Source organism: Haliotis rubra, unplaced genomic scaffold (assembly GCF_003918875.1).
Source record: "Haliotis rubra isolate DU_JTF1 unplaced genomic scaffold, ASM391887v1 Scf1768, whole genome shotgun sequence".
NCBI classification, from domain to species: Eukaryota; Metazoa; Mollusca; class Gastropoda; order Lepetellida; family Haliotidae; genus Haliotis; species Haliotis rubra.
Window position 1 is genome coordinate 6,234 of NW_025765745.1, and position 27,064 is coordinate 33,297.

General features: G+C 41.8%; 1 protein-coding gene across 1 annotated transcript; it reads left to right on the forward strand.

The window, feature by feature from the left end:
* The first annotated feature begins 3,482 nt into the window (after positions 1-3,482).
* LOC124273118 lies at positions 3,483-8,592 on the forward strand. The gene is made up of 6 exons (XM_046708338.1): positions 3,483-3,525; positions 4,296-4,556; positions 6,449-6,476; positions 6,740-6,943; positions 7,516-7,634; positions 8,403-8,592. The coding sequence occupies exons 2-6, from the start codon at positions 4,353-4,355 to the stop codon at positions 8,532-8,534; spliced, it is 687 nt and encodes a 228-aa protein (XP_046564294.1). The 5' UTR covers positions 3,483-3,525; positions 4,296-4,352; the 3' UTR covers positions 8,535-8,592.
* The last annotated feature ends 18,472 nt before the right edge of the window (positions 8,593-27,064 follow it).

Genomic DNA, 27,064 nt, shown 5'->3' on the forward strand with positions numbered 1-27,064 from the left:
CTAATCTTTGCGGACGGTGATACTCATAGGGGTTACTGGGTGCATGTTACTTTAACCATATGTAAGTGCCCCTTGTGGACATACACACGTACACTCCAGGACGTAGATAGCTACCGTTAGGTTACAGTGTGTATGCTATTTAACTACATGTAAGTGCCCAAGGATGCTACACGTACACCCAGGACGTAGATAATTCGCGTTAGGTTACTGGTGTGTGTATGCTACTTAACTACATGTAAGTGCCCTGTGTGACATAATGCGTACACCCAGGACGTAGATACTTAATAGGTTACTGCGTGTGCATGTTACTTAACCATATGTAAGTGCCCTGTGTGATATAAGCACACGTACACCCAGACGGATAATACTATGTTAGGTTACCGGTGCGTGTGCATGTTACTTAACTACATGTAAGTGCCCTCTGTGATATACACGTACACTACAGGACGTAGATACACTGCAAGAAAAGGGCAATAGCGCTACTTTAACTGCTACATGTAAGTGCCCTGTGTGACATACGTACACCCATGATCGCAGATACCGCGTTAGGGTACAGTGTGTGTGTATGCTACTTAACTATGCTACGTGCGCCCTGTGATATAATGTGTACAATTCCAGGACGTAGATACCGCGTTAGGCAATATGTGTGCTATGCCAACCGTACGTAAGTGCCCTTTGGTGGATATACGTGTACACTCCAGTGACGTAGATACCGCGTTAAAGTACAGTGTGTGCATACTTAATCCACATGTAAATTCTGTGTGATATACATCGTACACTCCAGGACGGTAGATACTGCGTTAGGTTACTGCGTGTGCATGTTACTTTAACTACATGTAAGTGCCCCCTGTGTGATATACACGTACACCCAGGACGTAGATACTGCGTTAGTGCTATTGGTGTGTGTATGCTACGTAACTACATGGGTGCCCTGTGTGATATACGTGCACACCCAGGACGCAGATACGCGTTAGGTACAGTGTGCGTATGCTACTTTAACTGCTACGGGTGCCCTGTGTGATATACGTGTACACCCAGGACGTAGATAATTGCGTTAGGTTACAGTGTGTGCGTATGCTACTTAACTACATAAGTGCCCTGTGTGGATATAATGCGTAATAATTTGCGACGTAGATACTGCGTTAGGTTACTGCGTGCGCATGTTACTTTAACCATATGGGCGCCCTGTGTGATATACACGTACAATCTGGACGACGATACCGCGTTAGGTTACCGGTGCGTGCATGTGTTACTTTAACTACATGGTAAGGCCCTGTGTGATATACACGTACACCCCAGGACGTAGATACTATGGCGTTAGGTTACTGCGTGCATGTTACTTAACCATACGTAAGGCCCCGCGTGATATACCACGTACACTCCAGGACGTAGATATCTGCGTTAGGTTACTGCGTGTGCATGTTACTTAACTACATGTGGTGCCCTAAAGCGATATATACGTGTACACTCCAGGATCGTAGATACCGCGTTAGGTTACAGTGTGTGGTATGCTACTTAACTACATGTAAGTGCCCCAGGATATACGTGTACACTCCAGGACGCGTAGATACTCGCGTTAGGTTACTGCGTGTGCATGTTACTTAACTATACGTAAGTGCCCTGTGTGATATACACGTACACCCAGGACGATAGATGGGTGTTAGGTTACTGCGGTGCATGTTACTTAACTGAAGCATGTAAGTGCCCTGTGATACACGTACACTCCAGGACGTAGATACTGCGTTGAAGTTACTGGTGTGTGCATGTTACTTAACTGGCATGTAAGCGCCCTGTGTGATATACACGGGCCACCCAGGACGTAGATACGTGCGTTAGGTTACTGCGTGTGCACGTTACGCAACTGGCGTAAGTGCCCCGTGATATACACCGCAATACCCCAGGACGTAGATACTGCGTTAGGCACAGTGTGTATACTTAACTACATGTAAGTGCCCCCGTGATATACACGTACACTCAAGGACGCTAGACGTTAGGCAGCGTGTGCATGCTACTTAACTACATGTAAGTGCCCCTGTGATATACGCCGTGTAATCAGCAGGACGTCGACACTGCGTTAGGCCATGCGTGTGTGCCACTTAACTACATGTAAGTGCCCTGTGTGATACACGTACACCCAGGACGTAGATACTGCGTTAGGGTACAGTGTGTGTATGCTACTTAACTACATGTAAGGCCTGTGTGATATGCACCGCGCACTCAGGACGTAGATACTGCGTAAGTTAGTTACCGCGTACACGTTAATTAATCATACGGTGTCCCTGTGTGATATACACGTACACCCAGGACGTAGATACCTCGCGTTAGGGGTACAGTGTTTGCATGCTACTGAACGGCATGTAGCGCCTTGTGTGATATACGTGCACACCCAGGACGTAGATACTGCGTTAGGTACAGTGTAAGGTACATTAACCATATGGGCGTCCCCGCGATATACGTGTACACGGTGACGTAGATACTGCGTTAGGCCGCTATGTGTGTATGCTACTTAACTACATGTAAGTGCCCTGTGTGATATACGTGTACACCCAGGACGTAGATACTGCGTTAGGTTACTGTGTGTGTGCATGTTACTGTTCACATACGGCGCCCTGTGTGATATAGCCACCGCATACCCAGGACGTAGATACTTCGCGTAAGTTACGCATGTTACTGCGTGTGCATGTTACTAACGCGCCCTGATATACACGTACACCTTTGCGGGACGTAGATACTGGGTGTTAGCTACCGCGTGTGTATGTTACTTAACTAATATGGGCGCCCTGTGTGGGATATACATCGTGCCACCCAGGACGTAGATACTGGCGTTAGGTTACTGGCAAGTGTGCATGTTACTTAATCCACATGTAAGTGCCCTGTGATATACACTACCCGTACATCGATACCAAAAGTTAAGTACAGTGTGTGTATGCTACTTTAACTCCATGTAGTGCCCTTGATATACACGTACACTCTTCGACGTAGATACTGGCGTTAAAGTACAGTGTGTGTATGCTACTTTAACCACACACGTAAGTGCCCTGTGTGATATACGTGTACACCCAGGACGTAGATACTAGGTTAGGTTATCGCGCGTGCATGTTACTTAACCATGTTCTGCCCCATATACACGTACACCCGGGACGTAGATACTGCGTTAGGGTACAGTGTGTGTATAAGTAATTTAACCATACGTAAGCGGTTCTGTGTGATATACACGTACACCCGGCGATCGTAGATACTCGCGTTAGGGTACAGTGTGTGTATGCTACTAACCATACATGTGGGTGCCTCGTGCGGATATACGTGTACACTCCAGTACGCAGATACCGGCGTTAGTTACAGTGTGTGTATGCTAAATATTCATATATGCATCGAATATACGTGAACGCGTTTTCATTCGTCCTCCGCCACTGTGCTGTCATGCGCAGTGGGAAATTCGATTAGAAGGACATGTATATATTTCGCGGCAGTCAACCCACAAACACCAGTCGGCAGCCAGTGTTGAGCATCACCACTGTTGAAAAGGTAAAATTTTAAGTATATTATGTTGATCAATATTTTATGCATTATGGAATATATGAATATGCATCTTCATGTGACCTTCCACTGCCAGAGATGGTGATATTGTTTTATTAGACCTGTAAATCTATCCTTGACGACGATATTAAGGCCGACATGCAGTTTTTGTTTCCCTGACAAGTGTTTGTCCTTCTACTGCCAGGATGATGATATTGTTTTGTTAGACCTGTAAATCGTCCTTTGACGACGATATTAAGGCCGACATGCAGTTTTTGTTTCCCTGACAAGTGTTTGTCCTTCTACTGCCAGGATGATGATATTGTTTTATTAGACCTGTAAATCGTCCTTTGACGACGATATTAAGGCCGACATGCAGTTTTTGTTTCTCTGACAAGTGTTTGTCCTTCTACTGCCAGGATGGTGATATTGTCTTATTATACCTGTCAATCATTCCTTGACGATGATATTTAATCAAAGGCCGACATACAGTTTCTGTTTCCCTGGCAACCTGAAATCAAATCACACAATATTAAAAAGCAAACGCTCAATGTTCAGCAATGCACCAACATTAAATCGTGTTGGCTGCACATCTCAATGATATGTGAAAACCCGGTTAGGTTGGATAACACTAAGGGCAACCATACTCTGCCACAATACATTTAGTTGCTTCCCGTTTTCCAACAAATTTCAAGCATAATTTTATAAAACACAATTATTCTGATAATTTTCACAATCTGCTAAAAATACATGTTAACGTAAATATATTCTTTCTGCAGCCAAAAGTGCGAAGCCTTGTCTTTTTCTCTGTGTGGAAACATTACGATTTCACAACAATGTTCACGGTCCTCTTTGGTCTCCTCGCCCTGTCGTGTCTCCCCCTGTCGGTGCTCGGCGCCCCTGAAGATAGAGATGCCCGTATGTACAGAGTTGACATCACCCTTCCACCGAAGGAAGGGAGGGACGAGAAGGCCGACATACTGGAGCTTATTACAACAGTGGCGGGGCTTACTGACATCAAGGTTCTGTTTTCATTTAAGGTAAGTGAAGGCATTGAATCAATGAATCACTGCGAAGACTTAATGTGGATTAGGAGCCGCACTCAGCAATATTCCAGCTATATGGTGGCGGTCTGTAAGTAATCGAGTCTGGACCACCAGACAATCCGATGATAACAGCACGAGCATCGATCTACGCAGTTGGGATACTTAGAGAATAACCAACGTGTTACGAGTGATTATGAGAAATATGTCCCGAGTGGATTAAATGTTTACTGATTTGAAAATGAATTTCATCAGAGACATATTTCCCGTAATTATTCATACCTTGTGGGTTATTCTATTTATTAACTAGTCTGTAATTAAACCGAGAAACCAGTATTTATGAACTCAAGGCCGCATCTTCTTATGTAAGTGTTTACAAGTAAATCAGCTGAGCTAGCGCTGTATTAATGCGCGGGCGAAACCAAACTGGTCAAGCCTAATGGAATCGTATACGAACCACAATATAGTACTGTAGACAACGGTATGAAAAACAACACAGTTCAACAGTTTCCAAATTCGTTCGATGGCGATTTTATTAACCACACCCCTTGTAAAGATTAAAATTATTTTCAACGAGTACAATCATATTCAATACTTAGTTGTAGATCGCAAATGTGTCGATCTAGCCAAGACTCGTGTCAGATGGTGACTGTTGCAGGACACACACAACATAGACCTGTCAGTTTGTTTAACCTTAACTTATAAAACAGTGAAAATTTGCAAGGGAACAATAAAACGCAGGAATTGTGAACCTTTTTTATAAGAAGACGGAACACAATCTGAATGTTTCTCAACATTTTGCTGAAACTTAAGTTGACCTAGTTTTGGCTCACGTCAGTGTTCTCTAAATTTAGTCCGAGTGCGGGTTGACAACAGTCAATGTCAACGCCCACAAAAGAAACAAACCTGTTCTCGAAGACGAATTGTAACTCGGATCTTCACTGGTAGCTGAAAGTGATCCTTGCTCCCCGCTTGTTTGTATACTCAACAAAATTAGAAACTAGATACCCACAAAATTGGCGATAATTGTGAGGAGGGTTTTTCATTTTATTTCCTTGCGTCATACACACGCTAATGGCAAGAAGGCTGTTTGAGTATGGTTTGGGTGTCCGACGTGAAACAGTTGGTAATAAATCGTAATCGTAAATTGTAACGGAAGCACGATACAGAGACTGCTAAACAGTAAAATGCGTTGAATCCCAAATTCAATCAAAAGGCGCCTCACAAATCTAGCTGAAGATTCCGTTGAAGCAGTTGCTCGAGTCCTGGGCTGTAGTTGGGATAGCAATACATGGTTTGATGACAAATGTGCAACATGTGTTGAGGGGTAGAGTATCACCATAGACCTTGGTGAAATGACTGGGCACCGCAGTTGATGAATCTATCACGATGCATCTCAACGTTTTTGATGGGTCCCCAGACACGCCAAAACTCAACCATTCGTCAGTGACGAGTCTCGTTTCCCATTGCGTTATGTCAGTGTCAAGGTACGGGTGTGGCAGAAAAAGTGGGACCATCAATCCGAGATTTGTGTTCGTGAGATGGACAGATCTGGAGGGTTCAGCACAATGGTTTGAAGAGAAATGCCTGCCAACAATTGATTTAAATTGCCGCCAAATCGTCCAGGGAAATCTCACCGCCAAACAGTGTCGGGACCAACTTTTGATGCCAGTCCTTCTGCCATTCATGCATCTACATGGCCCTGGGCAGACATTTCAACATGCGACGTAGTTCTTGTAATGCAGTTCTGACGCACAAGTTGTTACGTAACACGTGTGGGGATTTCAGCCATCAATATCATTATGTGACCATGCTATTTGTTTCAGCAGATATTCATGGATCTTTGCCCATGGATTTTCAGGCACTAACGAATTAATGTTTTTTAACAGGAAATCGGGAATTCAAAGGTAATTCTTGGTAAGTTCAATTACGAAACCAGTTCTGCTTTATTCTGTCTAACAAACTAGACATACATCTAAACGATGCTTAACATATATTCGCTTAATACAATATGTTACCACATTACAAAACAAGGTGACTGAAAAAAGGAAATTGAGTAAAGTGTGACTTAATGCCTAAACTTCTGGCTGTTTAAATGAGACATTAGTTTCCAGAGTAGGACCATAAAGCTCAGTAAGAAAGTACATGTCGCTTGACAAGAAACAATTCTTATCTTGCAGTTCTACGTGTTGACAAAGCGTGCAGCTGGCCACAGTTGACGAGCTTCCTGGCACGCAAGGGCTATGAGGTCAAGGTGACCCCAGTGTATTACTGCAGTGACTTCGCCCGGGAACTTGGTATGAACATGACCAGGGATTTCTATGATACGTCTCTCGCGGATGATGAGGACTTACTTCTGGGCAAACAGATATTTCCTTTGAAAGGTATGCCTGGTAGAGTTCTTGTGTGTTCAGTTTTACATCTATGGTTGGAGCATCACTAAATGCTCCTACAGCATGATGTAATACCGCGACGGTAGACATATCCCAAGATGTTGATATGGGGTTGGGGTAAACACGGCTGTCGTTCAAAGCAGTATAGTCGAGGCCCAAAGCCACCAAAGAACTGAAATTCCTCCTGGCAGAAATATTTCATAGCACCTGCTCATCGTTCCTTGATTGCTTCTTAAATGATACTTCTACCTTGATGTAACATACGAGGATTGATATACTCTTCTCTTTATGATGCGTTTGACAGTAGAAGGTACAAACTACAGTCAAAGGTATTATTTATTTGATCAAACGCAGCAGATTAAAAATGTCACAGCTTCCGTTAAATTATCAACCGACTCAATCTGCTTTGATAAGTTAGTGTCCAACTCCTATTCCGGAAACATAACATACAGACAGTTGTTTTTCTGTTTTCGTATCTGTGACCTGAAGGCATATAGTGAAACATATTGAAACTGACATGTCCACCGCTCCCGCAGCGCTTTTCGTTCAAAGATCTATTCCAGGTTTGACAACAGCTGAGTATGCCGAGAAGGTGAGACAAATGTTTGTGAGAGACATAAGAATCCTGAACGCAGGTCAACGGGCGGCATGTTTCAGAACCCTAGCAAGTCTTCCAGTGGAGGTAAACCTTCTGCAGTAATCCTGTACTTTAGTTTCTAGGTTTGTTTCTGAGTTTCTAATTTCCCCATTAGCGTCTTTCCTTATCCCATGCACATGTTCTGCTATAAATGAAACCAAAGAGGAGTAAAACTCATTTTACTTACTCACTCGCTTACAAACTCGAGTAGTACCCGTGAAGATCCGGGTTAAAATTGATCTTCAGTAACCCATGCTTGTCGTAAGGAAGACTGATGGCATTGGGTGATCAGGCTCGCTGACTTGGTGGACACATGTCATCGGTTCCCAGTTGAGCAGATGTATAAATTGATGCTGATGCTATTGATCACTGGATTGTCTGGTGCAGACTCGATTATTTACAGACCGCCTCCATATAGCTGCAGTATTGCTAAGTACGGCTCGAGTTCATTGTTTAATTAGGTTACCATCTTTGCATTTAATTGTTGAATTCTACACCTTTTTTGGATATAAATATAACCCAAAAGGTGTAACGTCTCGTATACTAGAGCAATGTAAGTTGTAGACTATGAAAGTGCCAGCACATTGTGCTTATTCACTTGCACTCCATGGCACATTATGATACCAGAATTCCATATACAAATGAGAGGTTCCTAAACCAGTAAACTAATTGCCTAATGTTTGCCTAAGGTGTGGAATGTTTACATTCTGATCGTACAAACAAATTACCTCACTATTGTTTGTTGAAAATACTATGATGGTTATCGTTCTTCAGAACATTTTGAAAAGACTTCGTTCTCTGTCGCCATTTCAGCTGATGCACTTCGCTCCAGTTGGCCAAAAGGCTATGGAAGCTATAGCGGAAACCTTGGATGCACCTGGTCCCTTCCATGTTGAAATTCTTCGAATCCAGAAGCTCGACCACTACACTGGAGGATGCAAGTGAAAAGATATAATTTCAAATGTATGTTAAACTGGCAAAATAAAGATGAAATGTAAAAGTTCTCTGTCTACTGTTCAACTCTAAAAACAGATAAATTTAAGAGACTTATGTCTAATGAATACGTAATGATATTTCGATGAATAAAGTACGGAATTCTTTGCTTTTCCGTGTAAAAAGTTATCTTCTGTGGGATGTTCAGTTTTTGAGTTATTGACGACCAAAAATGTAACTGCGCAACATGAAATGTTTCTTGAGAATTGATTTGTGTCACTGCAATGGATAAATAAACGGGCACCCGATATCAACATTTTCATACATCTTCATACATTTAATTGTCGAGCGTAGCATTTCCACAATTCTCTAGCTTCCATTTCCTTCTTTTTGTACCATATTAGATTGGCACTACCTTACCGCAGCCTCAATAACTGTTATTAATGTGTTTCCCTGGAAATTGAAACGATGGCGTTACTTCTGACAATTTTTCTGGCTCAAGTATGTGGGCCATTATCTGGGATAGTTCAATGGAAAACAAACATCATCTTAACTTGTTGGCATTTAGAAGTTGGAGCACTAAGGGTGGATAACAGTATATGGATGAGTGAGTGAGTGAGTTTCGCTCTACACGGCACTCAGCAATTTTCAAGCTATATGGCGGTGGTCTGTAAATAATCGAGTCTGGACCAGACAATCCAGTGATCAACAGCATGAGCATTGATCTGCGCAATTGGGAACAGATGACATGTGCCAACCAAGTCAGCGAGCCTGACCACCCGATCCCGTTAGTCGCCTCTTACGACAAGCATAGTCGCCTTTTATGGCAAGCACATGGGTTGCTGAAGACCAATTCTACCCCGGCATCTTCACGGGTCACCTAATGAGAAGACGACAACAGTTTATGGTTTTAAATTCTTCAAAGGCATATAGAAGTTGGTGTAGCAATACAAGACAAATCTTATGGATAACAACGTCTTGATTTATTTTTCACAACGTTTCTCGGTAAGTTCTTGCCCCTTCTTCGTCCACCTGAAGAAGGGGCAAGAACTAGCCCAGAAACGTTGTGAAAAATAAATCAAGAAGTTGTTTATCCATAAGATTTGTCTTGTATTACGTTTTTATTAGTCTATTTCCAGAGATTGATCCACAGATTTTAACCCAAATGCAACAGGCGGAATGCTGAATCAGCAGACTGTCTCACGGACAGTGTTCCACGTCTGAGCTGATGACGGATGTCATCCAGTCGACGCTGGATTCTTCAGGTGGATTCTTCCTGTATTTATTCTTGTTGGACGGACGCTTCTGGTCAGCAGCGTACTGGACCAGCTTGTTTTCCGTGTTCGTCTGTTCTCGTGACAGGAACGGCACGATCTCGAAGATATTTGGGTGACCCTTGGCAACGTATCTGACTGAATGCCACCCTTCCAGGTGGTTGTTGGTCCATCTGAGTTGTGGTGGTTCCATTGCATTCCACTGCGATATGTTCACCTAGTGCGACGAGTTCACTTTATCAAAACATCTAGAGTAGATTATCCGCAACCCTAATTACGCCTAATCAGAACCTAACCTTCAAAGGAAACAGCAGGTCGGCGTCCTGAGACTAGTGGAAAATCGAAAGGTCGGCGTCGTGAGACGACACCGTTAAGGTATTTGGGTGAACCTTGGCAACGTGTCTCTTGAGACGTGAATGCCACCCTTCCAGGTGGTTGTTGGTTGTTGGCCCATCTGAGTTGTGGTGGTTCCATTGCGTTCCACTGCGATATGTTCACTTAGTGCGATGAGTTCACCTTATCAAAACATCTAGAGTAGATTATCCGCAACCCTAATTACGCCTAATCAGAACCTAACCTTCAAAGGAAACCGCAGGTCGGCGTCCTGAGACTAGTGAAAAATCGAAAGGTCGGCGTCGTGAGACGACACCGTTCAATTTTAACACTAACCCTAGCCTCAAAGTGTTTTCTTTACAACATGACAAAATAAGCCCAAATGACGCCTGTTCCCATATTTAGACCTCTTAAAGTACCCATTCTTTTGACGAATGAATTGTATACAACCCAATTAGAACAAAAACAGGAGTATTTTGTAAAAGCCCCTAACCCTAGCCCGAACCACCACCGTCGACTCAATGTAGCCCGAACCACCACCGTTAGTTCAATGTTAACACTAACCCTAGACTCCAAGTGTTTTCTTTACAACATCACAAAATCAGCCCAAATGACGCCTGTTTCCATATTTAGACGTCTAAAGGTTCCCATTCTTTTGACGAATGAATTGTATACAACCCAATTACAATAAAAACGAGTATTTTGTAAAAGCCCCTAACCCTAGCCCTAACCACCACCGTTGGCTCAATGTAGCCCTAACCACCACCGTTATTTTAAAGTTAACACTAACCCTAAACTCCAAGTGTTTTCTTTAACATCTAGGCAAAATGACTCCAAATGACGACTCTTTCTCATTTTAGACCTCTAAAAGTTCCCATTATTTTGACGAATGAATTGTATACATCCCAATTACAATAAAAACAAGAGTTTTTTGTAAAAGGCCCTAACCCTAGCCCGAACCACCACCGTCGACTCAATGTAGCCCTAACCACCACCGTTAGTTCAATGTTAACACTAACCCTACACTTCCAAGTGTTTTCTTTACAACATGACAAAATAAGCCCAAATGACGCCTGTTTCCATATTTAGACCTCTAAAAGTACCCATTCTTTTGACGAATGAATTGTATCCAACCCTATTACAATAAAAACAAGAGTATTTTGTAAAAGCCCCTAACCCTAGCCCTAACCACCACCGTTGGCTCAATGTAGCCCTAACCACCACCGTTAGTTCAGTGTTAACACTAACCCTAGACTCCAAGTGTTTTCTTTACAACATGACAAAATAAGCCCAAATGACGCCTGTTTCCATATTTAGACGTCTAAAGGTTCCCATTCTTTTGACGAATGAATTGTATCCAACCCAATTACAATAAAAACAAGAGTATTTTGTAAAAGCCCCTAACCCTAGCCCTAACCACCACCGTCGGCTCAATGTAGCCCTAACCACCACCGTTAGTTCAGTGTTAACACTGACCCTAGACTCCAAGTGTTTTCTTTACAACATGACAAAATAAGCCCAAATGACGCCTGTTTCCATATTTAGACATCTAAAGGTTCCCATTCTTTTGACGAATGAATTGTATCCAACCCAATTACAATAAAAACAAGAGTATTTTGTAAAAGCCCCTAACCCTAGCCCTAACCACCACCGTTGGCTCAATGTAGCCCTAACCACCACAGTTAGTTCAGTGTTAACACTAACCCTAAACTCCAAGTGTTTTCTTTACAAAATCACAAAATCAGCCCAAATGACCCCTGTTTCCATGTTTGGGAAAAAGTCTAAAAGTACCCATTTTTTTGACGAATGAATTGTATAGAACCCTCTTACAATATTTTTTTTTTATATTACCCCCTAACCAAAGCCCTAACCACCACCGTTGGCTCAATGTAGCCCTAACCACCACCGTTAGTTCAATGTTAACACTAGCCCTAGACTCCAACTGTTTTCTTTTCAACATTACAAAATGAGCCAAAATGACACCTGTTTTCATATTTAGACCTCTAAATGTTTCCATTCTTTTGACGAATGAATTGTATACAACCCAATTACAATAAATACAAGAGTATGTTGTATAACTCCCTAACCCTAGCCCTAACCACCACCGTTAGTTCAATATTGCCGGCCTTGTTATCGGTCATGATGGCTGAGTCCCCCTTGTTATCAGTATACTGCCAGACATGATGATTGAGTCCGCCTTGTAATCAGTCATACTGCCAGACTTGATGATAGACTCCTCCTTGTTATCAGTCATACTGCCAGACATGATGATTGAGCCCCCCCCTGTTATCAGTCATACAGCCAGACATGATGATTTAGTACCCCTTGTTATCAGTCATACTGCTAGACTTGATGATTGAGTCCTTGTTATCAGTCATACTGCCAGGCTTGATGATTGAGTCCTCCTTGTTATCAGTCATGGCTATCATCACACAGATGAGGTAGTTAAAGTGAAGATTGGGTCCTACAAACTGTTCACTCAGTCCTCACTCAATCCACCCGTCATGTCCACTCGACACCACGTGCAAGTTCTCCACATGCGCTCCGTGACCAACGTTTACATACCAACCACCCCGGTTGCGTTTGTTCCAGCCATTACATCTTCAGAGGCCGTTTTCGTAGTGTGAAGTAAAACCCTGATCTTAACAATTGTCATGTATCTGTGCAAACGTTAAGGCCTCGATGCGATGCAACGGTAATACCAGCAATAAATCTGAATGCAAGTCAGGATTGAAACAAGGATGCATGTTCATATCTTTTCCTCTTTCCTTTCTATGTTGAAACGAACTGGCCTTGGAAATAGAATACAAGTGCTAGGGTAGACAAACTTTATGGATAACAACTTCTTTATTTCGTGAGTGCAACGTTTCGATACAGATTCCTGCTTGACAGCGGAACTCACGAAAAAAAGAAGTTGTTATTTTGTATTTTCACACTTCTATAATATCTTTCAAGGCGGAATACAATTTCTTCCCGATGCCGTACACGTCTTTTACGTCTTCTGTATGACTGTGCTGTCATACCCATGATGGAATTTCAAATGAATACGCTGAGGAAGACATGGATCCTAGAAATGTCAGACGAAAATATCCCCAGTGAAGTAAAATATAAGCACAGTACTGAAGATTAACTTTGATTAGGTAAATCTAAATATATCGTTCATTTTTTTTATTACTTTGCCTAAAAATCCCAGAAAGCGCACTTAAAATCTCCAATGAAGACCCGCCAGATCGCCAGAGAAAACACCCAGTTGAAAGAGTAGAATCTGTATGTTCTGCCCTTCCCCATAGTACTGTCGGAAATAGAAAAAAAATGTTTTTTTCACATTTATATCCACAATTTAGGTCGTTAATATGTGAAAGTGTGAAATATCTGTTAAACTAAGTTCGTCCTAACTACAATCTCTGTGGGAGGGGCATAGGAAATGTTAAAGAATGATTTTACTGAGGAGAGATTAGTGCAGAAATGAGCAATGCGGGGTTTTTCAAAGTCTGAAGCGACTTATGTGGAGCAGACCATGGCTTTATGCAAATTAGTGTGCGATGATATTGTATAACAAATGACACTTTTTGAATATCCATTATGAAATTAGACTTAGTTTTATTATAAACTATAGCAGACGTAAAAAATAACAACTTTTATACTGAAACTATTAAGGAGATAGATACCATTGAGTCTCACTATCACTATAAAAAGAAACAGGTAGGAGGGGTCGTCTCAAAAGCAACACCGAGACGGGTGTTGCTGACAGTAGTTGGGGTCGGGCTTGGGAATAGAGTCATTAGCTACGATTAGATAATCAATAGAGACATATTCAATACACATGAAAAAGCATAAAATATATCTGAGATGACCCCTTGTGTCTGTGGGCAGCACGTGCATTTCATGTCAAGTGAGTCGACGGTCCGTCGTCTTACCTGGCTGAGCGACCTAATTGCCATCTATAGTCTGATCTATTGTTTTCAGCAGCTATTCGTATTTGTTCTAAGTTTTGGCCGATTTTACAAGTAAACATGCTTTTCAGGATATCCTATTACGCATCCCCCTGAACGCCCATTTAGGCTGATGTGGGTTATTTCGACATATGCTATTTGCAATTGTGTCAATTTTGGGATACAGAGTAACAGCCTAAAAACAGCTGTTTTCTATTCCCGACAGTACTTTAGTGACATACATGCTTCATTACAGACTCGAGGTCTCGTTTGTCAGATGACATTGCTTGGTTTTACATAACAGTTTATATGTAACCATGCTGCAGTTCTCCTGGGACGTTTTCATAGTTACATGAGTCCATTCAGGTTTATCATTACTGTTGATGTGTCAAACCCCTCTTCGTAAGAGGCGACTAACGGGATCGGGTGGTCAGGCTCGCTGACTTGGTTGACACATATCATCGTATCCCAATTGCATAGATTGATACTCATGCTGTTGATCACTGGCTTGTCTGGATCACTCGATTATTTACAGACTGCGCCAGGAGACTGCAAGAGGTCAGGATTTCACAAGGTCGAATTCCAAGAAAACCTTATTCATTCGACGCCAAAACAGTGCAGGGCAGATTCGGGGATCATGGTGACCACAGGGGATATAAAGACAACTCCCCACTGGAACTGACGCCTTCATCTTTTGAAGTTTTCATAATCTGTACATGTTAACATACATTTGATTCTTGATACTGTGAAATGTTGCTCCAACTGAAGAAGAACATGTGTTATCTCACTTTAAAGTTAGCAGATTTATTTCGTTAAAATACATTTATACGATTCTTTTTAGGAGAGTATAGATTACTTTGTCTTCTTGCTGTGTTTCCATCAGTGGTATTGGCAATCCTAGCTTTCTACGGAAGCGTAGCTGCTTTCATTAGCCCAGACTTAAGTGGGTTATATATTGCCAGCTCACTGAGATACCATGTCGTAGCATGAATGCCCCACTCAGACATATTATACTGACTCCGAGCCAACCGGTCCCTGTTGTCCCCATTAATACCGAGCGCCAGGCAGGGACCATCAAGACTATATTTTTACGCTCATTCACTATACCACAAAGGTGGCCTATGAGCGGGTAGGTAATAGATTAATGAGTGAGTAGTGAGTGAGTGAGTCTAGTCTTACGCCACTTTTAACAATATCCCAGTAATATGACGGCGGGGAACACAAGACATGGGCTTCACACACTGTACCCATGTGGGCAATGAGTGGGTTGTGAGCATCTCTGTGTTGTACCCATTAATGCCGAGCGCCAGACAGGGACAAGCAACTACCAAATTTTAACGCTGCCGGGGATCGAACTCGTGATCTTCCGCTCTCCGGCTGGACGCTCTAGCTACTACACCATGGAGGTGGCGATTGCATAAAGACAAATATATCTTCTTGATTTTAGATTGTTTATTCTTACAAAGCGACTATTCTCTACACATGCTAACGCTATTAGAAAATGATCAACAAACATTTGTTTCTCTTTCCGATAAGACAATGTCTTACCCTGGGCCACCTGTTCGCTTGTTTGTAGAAGTATACGTACTGTAAGTCACATTGAAATAACCACATAACCAATTAGTCCAACACTTGTCTTCAATTACATTAAAGTGTCTAGGTGTCCCTTAAGGCTAACCATTATCAAAATGGCCAATTCCCAGTACAATAGTGTCTTCTTTGAATGCCAGGTATCACAAGGCTTACAGTGAGTGAGTTTAGTTTTACGCCGCACTCAGCAATATTCCAGCTATATGGCGGTGGTCTGTAAATAATCGGGTGGCCCAGACAATCTAGTGATCAATAACAAGAGCATCGATCTACGCAATTGGGATACGATGGCATGTATCAACCAAGTCAGCGAGCCTGGCCACCCGATCCCTTTAGTCGCCTCTTAGCATGGATTACTGAAGATCAATTCTAACCTGGATGTTCACGGGTCCACATGACATATAAACGATATTCGATACGTATATGGGTGTGTAAATGCGCAGAGGCACAGAAGGTATTTGATAACTTAAATTCCTCGAGACATTACTTGATTAAACAAAGAATTACATTCGAAGTAGCTTTATAGGTAAATCTATATTGGTTAGTTACTGTGTTTGTGTGTCAGAGGCTCCATGTCACTATAACGGGGGCGAGACACGTAAGCCGTTTTTTCATATATTACAATGTTATAGGGAACTTGTCTGTAACGTGAAATCTTGTAGTTAAAGTTTCTGAAATACACATTCTGGAATACATTTTTCGCATTTGAATTTAAAAAATAAGACATCCTCAGCTGGTTCGAAGGCAATACCGAGAATACGGTTTGCGTGGTATACGGTTGAAACATTTAGACCATTATAATTTGTTCGACAAATTGTGTTAAATTGGGAAAAGTAAATCAGCTGTTCTGAAGGATCAAGGGTTATACCAGTTGCAACTCGACTATTCTGGTAGATTATATGAAAGTCTTTGCCTGTTGTTGTCATTCTACCAATTCTGCAACTTACCCTGTGAAAATTAAATGCTGTGAAAAACACGAGTTGCTTGCTGTCATCCACGCATAGCGCGAATGCAGACCACTCCTTGTTTATTGTGGAGGAAACGTAGTTGTCCAATACATATGACTTGATTCGAAATGTTCTAATAGTTGCTACCAGTATTCGTCTCTGTTGTGGTACATAGGCCATTGCTTTAATGTAATCAACATTGATGAATGGGTAGTTCTCTACAGCGTCATCTCCAATATTAAGTTCTCTGACCTTTCTGTTCCCCTGGTTCACAGTGTCAACGGCAAGAAGACGGGCGCCTTCTGAAACTTGAAACGAAACAAGGATCACTAAACCATTTATACCACATCGTCATCAGCTGAAGGCAGAAAGTTAAGGGCAAGAGTTGTTTCGCCAGGAGTGATGCAGAGCATTTATACCATCTATCAAATGAATGATTTATTCGGTAGAAAGGCATTGGGCTCATGTAGCTTAAAATGTCAATTTACAACAAACAAAAGCAAGAGTTGGAACAAAAGTTCTATGGATAGTCAACTTCTTTATTGCAATGAGTGCGACGTTTCAAGCAAATGAGTTGAGTTGAGTTGGGCTTTACGTCACATCGGCATTATTCCAGCCATATAGTGACGAGAACAAGTCTGCATTAATATACATTGTAAGTACAAAGTGGTTTCGTTTCAAAGACATACATTCATTACGTTGTCATTTTAGAACAGAGAATGTCATAGCACTAAATTGAAAAGCAGGTACATTCATTAGTGACGTTACACAGCTACATTTCATGATATAGATCAACTTCCCTCAGGTAGTTCAGTATCAGATGATCGCTCACGATGGAGAACAGATATTTCAGATTTGTTGCGTGATAATGCGAGTCCCTTGTAGATGTAAAATCCACACAGTCAAGCAGAATATGCTTGACGGTGAAAGCCTCTTCGCAGGAGAGACATATGGGGGGTTCATCCCCATCCGTGTTTAGCAGATAGTCATGTGTAAACCGACTGTGGCCAATACGACATCGTCGTAAAATTACTTCATCACGTCTTGACTGGCAACCCAAGTAGGTATAACCGATTGTTGGCTTCAATTCATGGAGTTTGTTTCTTCCTACTTGAGTGCCCCACCTTTTTTGCATCAAGTCCCGAGTATAGCTTTTGATAGTGGGTTTGAAATCACTGTACGGGATTAGCAGTGGAGATAGGGGCTTTTCAAGAGCTGCTTTTGCTGCAGCATCGGCCTTAGTGTTACCTGTTATGCCGACGTGACCCGGCAACCAGCAGAGGATGATGTCATATTGGCCAGTAGAAAGGTCGTTGTACAGTTCTAATATGTCCAGGATGATTGGGTGACTTGAAGTCACGTTTAGAAGTGCTTGAAGGCAGGATAAAGAATCTGTAAATACGATGAAGTTTTTGGACTGATTTTGCTGTTGAATGTAGGTCAAAGCTGAAAGATAGCTTTGGCTTCAGCGGTGAAAATGGAACTGTTGTCGGGGATCCTAGAGGAGACAGTCTTGGCTCCAATGACTGTAGCGCTGGCAACTTGGCCATCGTCCTTGGATCCGTCTGTGAAAATGGATCTGTGAGTGTTATACTTCGAACGTAACTGGTTGTATTCCTGTTGGAACACCAAGGGATTTGTTTCAGACTTTTTGAGTTTGGTGAGGATAAGATCGACCTGTGGTTTCACCATTTGCCATGGTGTTGAGGACAGAAGTCGGTATGATGCAATGATGTCGAGATCAATTTTAGCTGCAGATATGTGTGGTTTGATCCTGATTCCAAGTGGTGGAACCAGGCATGGCAGTTTAGGAAATAAGTTTTCATAGAGCGGGTTGAAAACACAATTGTATGCTGGATTGGATTAATTTGAACGTAGCTTAGTGATATACTGCAGTGAGAGTTTAATGCGGCGTTGTTCAAGGGAAGGTTCGTTGGCCTCTGCATATAGACTGTCTACCAGAGAGGTCCTAAAAGCTCCCAGGCAGAGCCTCAGTCCTTGGTGGTGGATAGAGTCTAATTTTTCTAAATTGCTTTTGCAGGCTCCACCGTAGACAATGGAGCCATAATCTAGTTTACTGCGAACTAATGATCTGTACAAGTGAAGGAGGGTGGTCTGATCCCCTCCCCACTCTGAATTTGAAACTACTTTTAGCAAGTCTAGAGCCTACAAGCACTTTGTTTTCAAATATTTTATGTGTGGTAAGAATGTCAGGTGGCGGTCGAATATGAGTCCAAGGAATTTGGCCTCTTCTACTACCTTGATGGGAGTACCATCTAAAGTTAGGTCTGGATCCTTGTGTGGTTTGTATTTACGACAAAAGTGAATACAATTTGTTTTGGATTTTGAAAACTTAAAACCATTTTCATTGGCCCATTTTTGGAGTTGTAGCTGCCTTTCTATTGCGTGCATGTTCTTACCACGACATGAAATATTGAAGTCATCCACGAACAGGGACCCATCAACACAACTGTTCAGAACGTTAGTGAGGCTGTTAATTTTGATGCTAAAAAGTGTGACAGACAGGATGCTGCCTTGGGGGACGCCCTGATCTTGGTGGAAATAGTCAGACAGTGTGGAACCCACCCGAACTTGAAATTGTCTGTTATTTAAAAACCGAGATATGAATTGAGGTAGTCTACCCCTCAAACCAAACTCGTGTAAATCTTTTAGGATACCATGTTTCCACGTTGTATCATATGCTTTTTCTAAATCGAAAAAGATAGATACTGCATGTTGTTTGTTGACAATGGAGTTTTTGATGAATGATTCCAGACGCACCAGATGGTCAATGGTACTTCGGTTTTTTTGGAAACCACATTGGAGGTCACTGAGGAGTTTATTGGTCTCCAAGTACCAGATTAATCGATTGTTGACCATGCGCTCCATGGTTTTGCAAACGCAGCTAGTTAGTGATATAGGACGGTAGTTTGACGGATCAGTATGATCGCGGCCGGGTTTTGGTATAGGGATGATAATGGCATTGTGCCACGAAGGGGGAAAGTGTCCGGATGTCCAGATGTCATCAAATATATTTAGGAGTGTTTCCAAGCCTGTTTCAGGGAGGTGTTTCAGAAGCTGATAATGGATTTCATCAGCTCCTGCCGCAGTGTCGTGAGCCTGTCCTAGGGCAGTACGTAATTCATGGAGGGAAAACGTTTCGTTGTAATCCTCCCCATTATCAGAGTTAAAATTGACTGGTTTCTTTTCTTGTTGGGTTTGATATTTCTGGAACTGAGGGTTATAATTTGATGAGGAGGAGTGGTTTGCCAAAGTTTCGCCAAGTTTGTTTGCAATTTCAGATTTATTTGTTAGGAAGGAGTCACCATCTTTCAGGTGGTGAACTCCTGATTTTGACCCTTTGCCCTTGATCTTTTGAATCATGTTCCACACCTTGGACATGGGTGTGCGGGAGTTGATTTTTGACACATATTTCCTCCATGACCGGCGTTTAGTTTGTTTGAAGGTACGTTTTGCCCTGGCATTTGTCATTTTAACAGCATTCAGGTTATGCACTGTAGGATGTTGTCGGAAATATATTTCCGCCTTCTTCCTATTTTTCCTAGCTTGTTTGGGCACCTATGAAGGGCCACCTCCTCGTGGTGGGTGCTGGGTCACGCTAAGCGCCCTTCAACCCCCCCGTTGTGGACCCGGGGGGATATTTGGTCCACCAACCTGTTTGCCGTGGGTTGCGCCCCTGTGTCGGTGGAGGACGGGAGGCTGGTGGTTGAGGGCACTGGTTCCAGGAACAGTGTTCCTTTGCCCAACACACCACTTCGCCCCTTACTTCACCTAGACGGGGGGTAGAACTGGCCCGGTTCTATCAATCGGCTGGTTACGCCAAGCCCTGTGCATGGTAAGTATTTTTGCACACTTTTGACTTTTCGAAATTTTATTGGTTGGTCTTGGCAATTTCCTATTTGCTAAAAGCACAAGTTATTACTTTTGTAATTTGCCTAGAGTCCTATGCCAGAAGGCGGTGGCTCATGGGCCAATCTGGTAGGATCTGTCTTTTCAAGGTATTTTCCTGCTTGAGTATACTCTCCTAGTATCCTTGGTGCCGTCTGTATGAGATCCACAGACATACGGCATCGTCCTCGTTGATACTCCATGGTGGGTGGGGAGCTAGGAGAGTGAATGATATTCAATACAATCATGGCACCACCACTTAAAAAACGTTCACATGAATCAGATGATTCATTCTCGTCAGAGGACGAGGCTGCTACAGCTCTCACAAATCCTGCAAATTGGTCTCGCTTTCTTGTAATGTCTGATCCAAATGATGGTCCCCTTAAATTGAATCCTTTTGCTATTGGCGAAAGGCATAGAAGGTTTGGCTGGCGAAGTCAAAGAAGTTAAAAAATTACGATCTGGATCTCTTCTTATTGAATGCAAGAAACAAATACAATCACAAATTCTGCTTTCAACTACCTCTCTGGCCAATGTTCCTGTAAAGGTTTCATCTCACAGGATACTCAACAATAGCAAAGGCATCGTCCGTGATGTAGGACGTTGCTTATCTGACATGACTGAAGCAGACATTGTTTCAGAGTTGCACTCTCAAGGAGTCACTGCTGTACAACGGTTTACGTATAAAAGAGAAAATGAAATTCTGAAAAGCAATACATACTTGTTTACTTTCTGTCTTCCGTCACGCCCTAACTCACTTAAAGCTGGTTATTGTCACCTAAGGGTCGATGCCTACATTCCGAATCCCCTGAGGTGTTACAATTGCCAAAAGTATGGCCATGGCTCCAAATCCTGCCATAATCCAGCTGCCTGCCACCGATGTGGAGGCAAATGTGAAGACAGTACCCTCTGCAATAACCCGTCTGCTTGTGTAAACTGTTCTGGAAGTCATCCCTCGTCTTCCAGAGACTGCCCGACATGGAAACTCCAGTCAAAAATTTCACGAGTCAAACATGACCGAAATATCACCTTTTTCGAGGCTAAGAAATATGTCATGGCTCAGGAAACTCCTGGCCCGTCTTATGCCGCTGCAACTGCTTCAACTTCTGCTTCAACTTTAACTCCCAGATCTATTCCATGTAAATCGGTTGCTTGCCAGACTAAATACACTTGGCCAAAATCCTCTGCTCAAACTTTGATATCTGCTGCAGTACATGCAAAACCTACACAAACATCCAGTTCACAAACATCAAATCAGTCCGCGACATCCAGCGATAAGGATTCGTCCTCATCTCACACGAAAACATCATCTCCAAAATCAAAATCAGACAACAATGAGAAACAAATTGAAAAAATCAAATCCAGATCTAGAGCTGAAACAATTAAAAAGAATCAAAGTGGTAGAACCCCGAAAGGGGCTAATAATCCGGTCCAACTATTTAACAAGTTTGGATCACTCGAGGACATGGATGTGTCCGCCCAGAACCATGGTAGGACACATAGCTTGTCACCTTCGAGGAAAGTAAGGGGTCGATCTCCCGTTAATCCCCCGAAGAGATAGTTTCTTCACCTCTCATACAGTGGAACTGTAGAGGACTCAGGACGAATTTGAATGATTTACATCTTTTAGTCCAAGATTTTAAACCGTCAGTATTCTGCTTACAAGAGACATATCTAAAGCAGACTGATCATTTTGACTTACGTCAGTATAATGCATATCATTGTTTTTCTCCTCTGGGCGATAGAGCCACTGGAGGATCTTCAATCATTGTTCGGAATGATGTAATCCACAGCCCGGTTGTACTTAAAACCAGACTCCAGGCCATTGCAGTAAGACTCACTTTGCATGTTGCAGTTACTCTGTGCTCTCTGTACATTTCGCCTTCATCATCTGTTCAGCAGGTTGATCTTCAGGCTCTGTATGATGAACTCCCTAAACCTTGTATAATCATGGGCGATTTAAATGGGCACAATCCGCTCTGGGGCAGCACTAATACAAACACCAAAGGTAAATTACTGGAGGATTTCATTTCAAATAATGATTTATGCATTTACAATGACGGTTCAACTACGTATTTACATCCTGGCACAGGAACATATTCAGCTCTTGATTTATCTATTACTGACTCCAACCTATTGAGTGAATTCGAATGGTCAGTCCACGACGACCTTTGTGGAAGTGACCATTTCCCAACGATACTAACACCTGTGAATCCATCTGACGTTCCTCCATCATCGAGATGGAATTTTAAAAAAGCTAACTGGCCTTTATACGAATTGTTCTGTGCTGACAGACTTAAGCCTGAACTTTTTACTGATATTCCTGATGCCATACAATGTTTTTCAGATATACTAAATAACATAGCTGACGAGTGTATCCCTAAGTCCTCTGCAATTCCACACGTACGAAAACCATGGTTTACCAACGAATGCAAACAGGCAAGGAAGGCAAGGACGAAAGCTGAGCATTATTTCCGTCGCCATCCTATGGTCCACAATTTAGACAAATTTAGAATTTTAAATGCTAAAGCACGACGTACTTTCAAGCAAAGTAATCGTCAATCTTGGCGAAACTATGTCTCAAAAATCAGTTCGCGCACACCGATATCAAAGGTGTGGAATATGATCCAGAAAATAAAGGGTAAGGGCTCTAAATCTAGCATCCACCATCTAAAAGATGGGAACACATTATTGACTAGTAAATCAGATATTGCAAATAAACTTGGTGAGACGTTGGCCAAACATTCTTCTTCAGCAAATTATGTACCTGAATTCCCAAAATATCAAAAACAGCAAGAAAAGAAACCTATTAATTTCAATTCAGATAACGGGGAAGACTACAATGAAACCTTTTCGATACATGAGCTTCATACTGCTCTTGATCAGGCTCACGATACTGCTTCTGGAGCTGATAACATACATTATCAACTCCTGAAGCACTTGCCAGAGTCATGTTTGGAGACACTGTTACATATTTTTGATGACATTTGGACAACTGGAAATTTCCTTCGTCGTGGCGTGATGCTATAATTGTGCCCATCCCTAAACCTGGACGTGATCATACTGATCCCTCTAATTATAGACCAATTTCACTGACAAGCTGCGTTTGCAAAACCATGGAACGTATGATCAACAATAGACTTGTTTGGTACTTGGAAACCAATAACCTTATAACTAATATACAATGTGGTTTCCGTAAAAACCGTAGTACCATCGATCATTTAGTACGTTTAGAGTCTTTTGTAAAAAATGCCATAATTAATAAACAACATGCAGTGTCGATCTTTTCGACTTAGAAAAAGCATACGACACGACATGGAAACATGGGATTTTAAAAGATTTACATGATTTTTTGGATTACGAGGCCGTTTGCCTCAATTTATATCCAACTTTTTAAATGACCGGCAATTTCAAGTCCGAGTGGGTTCAACCCTGTCTGACCATTACAATCAGGATCAGGGTGTCCCGCAAGGCAGTATTTTGTCTGTCACCCTGTTTAGTATCAAGATAAACAGTTTATCCAAGGTTTTAAACGATTCAATTGATGGATCACTTTTTGTGGATGATTTTAATATTTCTTGTCGTGGTAAAAATATGCATACTATTGAACGGCAATTGCAGTTGTGTTTAAATAAAATAAATAAATGGTGTCTTGAAAACGGCTTTAAATTTTCCAAGTCCAAAACTAATTGTCTACACTTTTGTAGAAAATATAAGCCGCATAAAGATCCAGAATTATCTTTAAATGGCACTCCCATCAAAGTTGTTAAGGAGGCCAAATTCTTAGGTCTAATTTTCGACTCCCATTTAACCTTTTTTGCCGCATATTAAATCACTTAAAGCCAAATGCCTGAAGGCACTCGATTTGTTGAAAGTTGTTTCCAACTCAAAGTGGGGAGGGGGATCAAACTACCCTCCTTCACTTATACCGATCATTGGTACGTTCTAAACTTGATTATGGTTCGATCGTATATGGCGGAGCCTGTAAAAGCAACCTTAAACTACTTGATTCTGTTCACCACCAGGGTCTAAGATTCTGTCTTGGATCATTTAGAACTTCTCCAGTTGATAGTCTCTATGTTGAGGCAGATGAGCCTTCTCTTTCCCAACGCCGTATTAAATTATCTTTACAATATATTACCAAACTGTATTCTAACGAGTCTAACCCTGCATTTAACTGTGTCTTCACTCCTCTTTATGAGGATTTGTATAACAAAAAGCCTTCTCTTGTTCCGCCTCTTGGGCACAGAATTAAACCATTCCTTTCTGCTTCTGGCATTGAGCTGGAGAATATTTCTCCCTTCTCGTCTTCTTTCTTCTCCTCCTTGGCAATTGGTGAGGCCAGACGTTGACTTAACATTAACCACATTTAAAAAATCAAAAACTAATGATTTACGGTATAAACAAGAATTTAGTCAATTAAGAAATAAATATAATACCTATAAATCCTTATATACCGATGGATCCAAGGATGGTGGCGCGGTGGCTTGTGCCACTGTCATTGGGTCCAAAACAATATCTTCCAGACTACCTAATGACAGTTCAATTTTCACAGCAGAAGCAAATGCAATACTAACAGCTCTTAAATATATTAATAAACACCGTAAATATAAACAATATATCATCTTTTCAGATTCTCTTTCGTGTCTTCAGGCTATTAAAAATCTTTCTTGCAAACATCCTCTTTTATTAGAAATTATTGAATTGTACAATGAACTTGCTACTGGCCAATGCGACATCGTCTTTTGTTGGTTACCCAGCCACGTTGGCATTTCTGGGAACACAATGGCTGATATTGCTGCTAAGGCAGCACTCAACAAATCTGTGACACCACTTCTGATCCCGTACTCTGATTACAAAGCTGCTATAAGATCTTATATCCGTGATCTGATGCAAAAGAAGTGGGACACCCAAGTAGGTATCAATAAATTACATGCAATAAAACCCTATATCGGTTACACTTACTTGGGTTGTCAGTCCAGATTTGAAGAGGTCATCATACGACGATGTCGTATTGGCCACACTAGATATACTCATGAGTACCTATTAAAAGGTGAGGATCCTCCGTTTTGTATCCCTTGTGATGAAAGAATCACGGTCAAGCATGTCCTGCTTGACTGTGTTGAATATTCCATCACAAGGGATATTTATTTCAAAGTAAAATCTATGAAGGATCTTTTTAGTCATATAAGTTCTCATTTAATAATTGCCTTTTTAAAAAAATTAGACTTGCTAACTGATTTGTAAATAGATGTATATTATATTATTGGTAATTAAATTAGTAACTGTGATTGTTAGTGGCTGTACCCTCAAAGGGGGTTGAAGTAGCGTAAAATTATTGTCCTCCTGAGAGGGTACGTAAGTCCCAAAACATTTAGTCAATCTAAGTGTACCTGCTTTTTAATCGTAGAATACGTGTGTTTTTAATTTATGGCTAGATTTCTCTTCTGTCGCCAATGGCTGAAGGGATGGTGTAAATCCAACTAGGGTCCATGCAGGTAGCAAAAGCAATGTAAGTCCCCATGGTTCCTAGTATGGTGATCTACCTTCAGTTGTTGGAGATCTATAGCCCGTTTTTATATTGTATTGTCTTCCTAAATAAAATAGTTTTACATGTTCATGCTAGTTTTAGAATCCATCTGTGATACTCTAGTTATTTTACAGTCCTTCGATGACTGATTATTTAGCAACTTTAATTTATTGTTTATATAAAACATTTCTCGTCACTATATGGCTGAAATATTGCCGATGTGACGTTAAATAATAACTCACTCACTCACTCACTCCTAGCTTGTTTGCAGTTTGTATCAAACCATGGTTTGCGTATGTGCGGGTTTGCAGAGGACTTAGGAATACTTTTGTCTCCGATGGCATTTAGGACGTCTGATAATAGTTCCATGGGGTCAGGAACATTCCTGAAGTTGTCCGGCTTAAGTTTTTCTGAACATAGGGTTTGGAATAAAGGCCAATTAGCCTTAGTAAAATTCCATCTTGTTGATGGTGGTTGATCCGTGGGGTTGATAGGAGTAAGAATTGTTGGGAAGTGGTCGCTTCCACAAAGGTCGTCATGGACCGACCATTCGAACTCATTTAAAAGATTAGAATCTGTAAGTGATAGATCGAGAGCAGAGTATGATCCAGTGGCAGGATGGAGGTAGGTGTTTGATCCATCGTTGAAGATGCATACATCATTATTTGAGAGAAACTCTTCAATTACCTTTCCCTTACTATTTGTATCAGTACTCCCCCATAGGGGGTTATGGCCGTTGAAGTCGCCCATGATTATGCAGGGCTTTGGGAGTTGATCATATAAGTTCTGAAGATCTGATAGGCGAACAGTTGAGGTGGGAGGGAGATAGAGGGAACATAGTGTAAATCCTATGTTCAGAGTCATGCGGACAGCAACAGTTTGTAGGTTGGTTTTAAGTGGAACAGGGCTATGGAGGATGCCCTGCCTCACCAGGATAGAAGTGCCTCCTGTAGCTTTTACACCGGGAGGAGAAAGGAGTGGTAGGAACTGTACCGACGGATGTCAAATTTATCAGTCCTTTTTAGGT